General features: G+C 44.8%; 1 protein-coding gene across 3 annotated transcripts in view; it reads left to right on the forward strand.

The window, feature by feature from the left end:
* ELP3 (elongator acetyltransferase complex subunit 3) overlaps positions 1–4,758 on the forward strand; it is a 122,656-nt gene extending 117,898 nt beyond the window's left edge. For 2 of the 3 annotated variants that reach the window (XM_005900067.3, XM_070376001.1), the window contains one exon: positions 1,387–4,281. In XM_005900067.3, coding sequence (XP_005900129.1) covers positions 1,387–1,463 — 77 coding nt within the window. In that variant the 3' untranslated portion in view covers positions 1,464–4,281. Of the gene's footprint in view, positions 1–1,386; positions 4,282–4,642 lie in introns of those variants that run through there. The other variant, XR_011465197.1, reaches the window with a different exon arrangement.
* Positions 4,759–6,000: the final 1,242 nt, after the last annotated feature.

Here is a 6,000-nt window from a genome sequence, read left to right on the forward strand (position 1 = left end):
ATTAGAAGTTTTAAAATACTAACAGCAGCCAGTGTTTCAGAAGAAACAACTCTTTCCAGACTCTTGGACTTAAGCACATCTCAAGGACCATCTCATTTACTATTCACCATCCTTAAGACACAGGTACATTATTACAGATGATAAAATGTAGGTTCAGGGAAATTAAATAATTGGCCAAAGCCACAGCCCTTAAACCCATGTCTAATTGATCAAAAGCCCATACTCTTAACCACTCATATAGATAATTGGAGAAGGAAATGGCAACCCACACCAGTATTCTTGCCCAGAGAATCCCGTGGACAGAGGAGCCCGGTGCGCTGCCGTCTGTGGGGTCGCACAGAGTCGGACACGACTGAAGCAACTTAGCAGCATATAGATAATACCGCATAAACCACACTTTATCCTCCTGGGAGCTCAGCTTCTTATATGTGTTCGTGTTTTATTAGAGAGATACCATTTACAATAATTTCCTCAAATGGAAGTAATATATAGATTCCTTTTCAAGAAGAAAAAGTTTACAGACCTTTAGTAGTTGACTTAAATCAGCTAATGTTCCTTAAAACGTAGGCAAATAAAAAGTCAGCGTAAGTTCCTGGTGCTTAAATTGCTTGTATATCAAAATAAATACACCAAATTAATACCCCCAAAAACCTATAAAACAAGGTGCAAATTAAGTACCACTAATTTAACGTCACTGACATTGTTTTGCAGAAATGGTTGCTCTGGAGGAGTGGCACTGACACTTCTCTGGGTCAGGGCATCGAGGCTGCAGAGACCCCACGTCCCACACCTGTCCTCTTGTTCAGCCTCCCAGGAAACCATGACGCTGTCTGGCTTCACTCGGAGTGTGGAGATCGCACACTTTAGGTCCACCACTCGCCATTCACCTGTAACATCTAAAGCCGTGCTGCGTGGTCCCCACAGGGTTGTAAACCCATCAGCTCTGAAATACAGTTTCTATGCTTTAATGCAACTTGAGTTCAGAATTTATAACAGTTCCAGACTTACTAAAATGAGATTCAGTCTGGAATGGACTTTGGTCTGTGAGTGAGTGGGAGGCTGAAGGAGGACAACTCAGAGGGACTCATGTGCTGGCTGTTGAGCTACTAAGGTTACACTTAGGCTTCCCAGGTGGTAGCAGTTGTAAAGAACCCGCCTAACAATGCCGGAGACATGAGAGATGCGGGTTCGATCCCTAAGTCAGGAAGATCCCCTGGAGGAGGAAATGGCAGCCCCCTCCAGTATTCTTGCCTGGAGAAACCCATGGACAGAGGAGCCTGGTGGGCTATAGTCCATGGGGTCACAGACATGACTGAGTGACTTAGCACACACACAAAGTTAAGCTTAATAGAGACTCTGACTTCTGTTTTTTCTGCTTCTTCACAGGGGTCGGCACCAGGAATTATTACAGAAAGATTGGCTACAGATTGCAAGGTCCATACATGGTAAAGACGCTAGAATAACACCACACCAGTCCACCTGGAGGCATCTCCTCCCTGGCAGGAAACCGATCCAGGATGTCTTGAAAACTCAGCACAGAGGCTGAGCAAAGCAAATGGACCTCCCTGAGCCCCTGGCAGGAGGCTCCCCCTCGCCCTGGAGCCTGGAAACCTTGCTCAGGGCTGGGTCGGGCTTCTGCTGACCAAGCCCATGGAGCCTGGACACTCAGACCTCCCCCCCACACCACCCGCTCCTGCATGTTCTCAAGATGTCACCAGTTTTCAAGGCTTAACTCCTGTATCTAGTTTCTTGGTTTTGCATGAGACTTGCAAGTGACCTAACCGTCATGACTCAGGCAAAGAGACAAAAAGCAAGTTAATCAACTCATTTGGACACCACGATTCATGAACTAAAACTGGCTATGTCACTTAAAGAGTAAACTTAGGGGTAGGTTATTTATGTAGAGTATAGACAAAGAGTTGTGTCGGGATCATGTGAAAGCTGTCAGACGTTGATCTCTGTCCTGTTGCTATAATACGTACGCGTTCCAGCACTAGTTTAAAAACAGCTTTCGTTTTAATGGCAGTCATTGTGGTTCCTGTGCTGCTGTTTGAAATATCTGTGATGGGGAGAGAACAGGTGAGGGTTCAAGCTTGAAACCAGCCTTTCTCAGTTCACTGGCTGCCATCTACAAAGGGCCATTACAGACATCCATTTATTTCAGGATTTTGATTGCCCGTACTTCTCACACTTGACAACTGCTAAACACCGTGGGCAGCACTTTCGCCCAGAGAAGCATTTGGCGTCCCCGTTGGTCTGTCCTGAGCAGGCAGTCTGCCGCACACACGTCTGAGCATCAAGACACAAAGACACAGCCATTCTTCCCTGCATTTTAATTCTTTCAGTTTTAAATGGAGAAAAGGCAGAGTTAAACTCATATATGAAAGTTTAAAAAAATACTGGAAACAGGTCCAAATCTAAAAATAGGAGAAAGATTGGCTTTTTCAAAGCGTCATCTAGGACTGCCTCTCTGTGACTTCCAGGTAAGCTATTAAGGAGACTCAGCCTGGAGAGGGTCTGTTCTTAAGAGCATGGCTTAACCTGCATCCCTGGGATTCAGTGGCATTTTACAAAAAGTTAGAGTAAAGGGAGTTGATTCCTCTAAATGTTTGAAAAATAAAATCTTCAACACACAAGGAAGAATCATATAAGGCTTTTTCTCTCCTCTCCCTGTAAACACGGTGACATTTGCCATGAGTTTACAGGCTTGGGTTTCTTGTCTCCGGCACTGTCCATTTCCTCCTGGGTGCTGTTTGCCATCTTGTTAAAATGCCACCAGGCAAATGGCATCGGCTCCCTTGTCAACTCGCTGCGGAACCGCAGAGGCTTTTCATGAGCGCCGTTTAGGGAATTCAGCTACTTCTCAGTTTTGAGCCAAACTGAGGACACTAGCCCCAGAGACAGCCTCTCAGATAACTGAGAAACTACCTAGAGAAGGATTGTTTTCAGTGCGGTCTTTAGAAGTAACAGATCAGCACGTGCACAGCCAGTCAGTATGGCCTGGACACCTGGGAAAGGAGTCTTATCATTGAAGGAGGACCTGCATGAGCATCACAGGAAGGGGGGCACTTAATCATTATTTTTAATGTGGACACTCTTTACTTCCAATCAGTGTGTCCTTTTCTTTACTAATTAAAGCAGACCTACAATGGATGTCAGATAGGTCACAAATAAGCTGCTCTAGTTAGCATGAAATTCAAGTTCACTCACATTTAAGCAGAATGACTTCCCCTGACCTCCAAAGACTGTTCTTGGCATCTCTGGTGCCTGGCCATTCTAGGGATGTGTGGTCTTGGTCGAATGGACTGCCTCATAAGGAACAGCAGCTAGGCGCCTTGCCTTCAGCCTCAGCATGAAGCCTATAAAGCTGCAGTTTGTGTGTCTGATCTGTACTGAGCAGCTCCTTAGCAATTGGTTTGAGTTTTTGTTAAATCACTTGGGGAGTTTTTTTACTTTTTTAAATCAAGCCCTTATCAAAAACAGACTGAAATCTATTTGCATTAAAAATGAGATTTTAAAAATTCATTATTGCAAAGTAAAAGAGCCTGGTAGAACTCACTGTTTCTCAGATTTGGGAATGAATGTGGATTCCTTTTAAAGGAATAAATTCCTACTGGCCCAGAAGAATCCTGAGAAGTACAACTTAAAAGCCAAAACTTGTTCTATGAAGGCATCTTTCAAATTACAGCTTTTCATTTCCAGAGATTTTTATGGTATTTTTTAAGGTTATCATCTAATTAAAAATGAAATTTGGGGAATTCCCTGTTGGCCCAGTATTTAGGAGTCCGCACTTTCACTTGCCATGGGCCTGGGTTCAATCCCTGGTTGGGGAACTAAAATTCTGCAACTTGCAAGGCTCAACCCAAAAAAAAAAAAAAAAGCCATTTTGTTCATAAAGAACTTAGACCCCTAACCTGATAAAACAGCTCAAGATCTAGGTTCTGAAAACCTGGGCTCCTCTATTAACTCTGAAGCTGTGAGCAAGTCCCCTCCTATTTTTGAGCTGCCCTCCCCTCATTTGTAATGAGAGAACTGCCCACCCGTCAGAATGAACGCAATGTTCTTATGTGATCACATTTGATAAGATGCTGCATAAACCACAACATTCTCTGTATAAACCATCCTCACTCCAGTGAAGTGGCTTCTCAATGGGTGTGTGACCTCGAGCAAGAAAACTGCCCCTCAGCAAGTTTCCTGTCTGTAACATGGATCTGATAACAGTTTCTCCCTCGTGCAGTAGCTGTCAAGAATAAATGAGCTCACATGTGTCTATTTCTTTGATCAAGGCCTGTGGGACATAAAACACACTACAAGTACCGGCTATTATAGCCAATATCTAACAAGTGCAGTATCCTTCTTTTTTTTTTTTTTTTTTTTTGGTATTTACCTATTTAATTACTCATTTGGCTATACCAGGTCTTATTTGCAGCATGCAAAATCTTTAGTTGCAGTGTGCAAACTCTTAGTTGTAACATGTGGAATGTAGTTCCCTGATCAGTCAAACCTGGATCCCCTGCATTGGGTGTGCAGAATCTTAGCCACTGGATCACCAGGGAAGTCTATCTGGCCCATTCTAACATGAGAGTTTCTTACCTGCTGGCAGTAGAACCTGATTTTTTTTTTTTTTTTTTTTTTTTGCTAGAATCTCTCAATTTTGCTAGAGGCCAGTGTCAGAAGAATAGCATCACTGGGCTCTGAGGCCTTCTATCTGAGGATGTTCTGACTGGTCCTCTCTCGTTCATGTAAGTCCAGGGTTACAAATTGTCAACTCCATGCTTTGAGGGACAAGAAGCTAGCTGAGACTCTGCAACAGCAAAAAGCATTTTCACGTATCCCTGTGATTCTGGGGGCTTCCTGGAAAGCTGTCCAGCATCAGCGTGGACTGTGGTCTCTCCTGTGTGTGCACAGGTAGCCATGTCCACTTAGGGAGCCCCTGAGGGAGTCTGGCCACCTTTGGGGCCAGGGAGGACGAGCAGGGCCACCTGTGTGCGTCAGCATGTGTACCAGCTGTACCTCTGTGTCTCATCCTGTGATGGCTGTCCCCAAAACGTAAGCTTATGGACCTTTGAAAGAAACTGATTTTAACATAGACAAATAACATGTGTAACAGGGAGGTTCCTTGTGACTCAGTGGTAAAGAATCCATCTGCCAATACAGGAGATGAAGGTTCAATCCCTTGGGTCGGGAAGATCCCCTGGAGAAGGAAATGGCAACCCACTCCAGTATTCCTGCCTGGAGAGTCCCATGGACAGAAGAGCCTGGCGGGATCCCAAAGAGTTGGACACGACTTAGTGACCAAATAACAATAAGCCTGTAACAAGGGGAAAAAAACTACTTTTTTATGTCCAAATGTACAGCTTTATCTCCTCCCTGTCACTCGACAAGCCTAGAACACCCTTCTGTCCACCTGGAAAACTCCTCCAAGTGGGGTAACTACCATCTGAGCCCCGCCATGTGCTGCTTTGCTATCTAGGTCACCTTCAAGGTCAACACTCATCTCCCTCCTTTAATAAATGAGGACACGGGCTGGTATCTGCCTCACTGGGCCTGAAGTTCCAGAGCCACCACCTTGCCCAGTGCCATCAGCACCAGCCCTGAATATCCACAGATCGTGTATACGGCCACATGCACGGTGCCCATGGAGCAGCCCAGCCCCACAACCCAGAGCTCAGTTACTAAGTGGATTTAGGAGATCCAAACCCGAGTCACCCACTTGGCCTTTCTCACTCCACCCCATGTTTCCCTTTTTAGGGGGGAAAATGTTTCCTGTCAGCTTATGTTTAAAGAGAACGCTAACAAGTATTGAGCAACCAGTCTGCTTTCATATTATCTCAGCCTCACAACAGACAACCTGTAACCGGTTTCTTTCACCAACCAGGTTTTTCCCAAGTGCAGGAAGTGGAAAGTCATGATGTCATCAAGGGAGAACGCAGACCAGAGGAAGGCTGCTCTTTCCATTTAAATGCAAATCGCTGTTTTTCGGTCCCCAAAATTATATAT

The sequence above is a fragment of the Bos mutus genome, chromosome 8, assembly GCF_027580195.1.
Source record: "Bos mutus isolate GX-2022 chromosome 8, NWIPB_WYAK_1.1, whole genome shotgun sequence".
In the NCBI taxonomy this organism is placed as follows: domain Eukaryota; kingdom Metazoa; phylum Chordata; class Mammalia; order Artiodactyla; family Bovidae; genus Bos; species Bos mutus.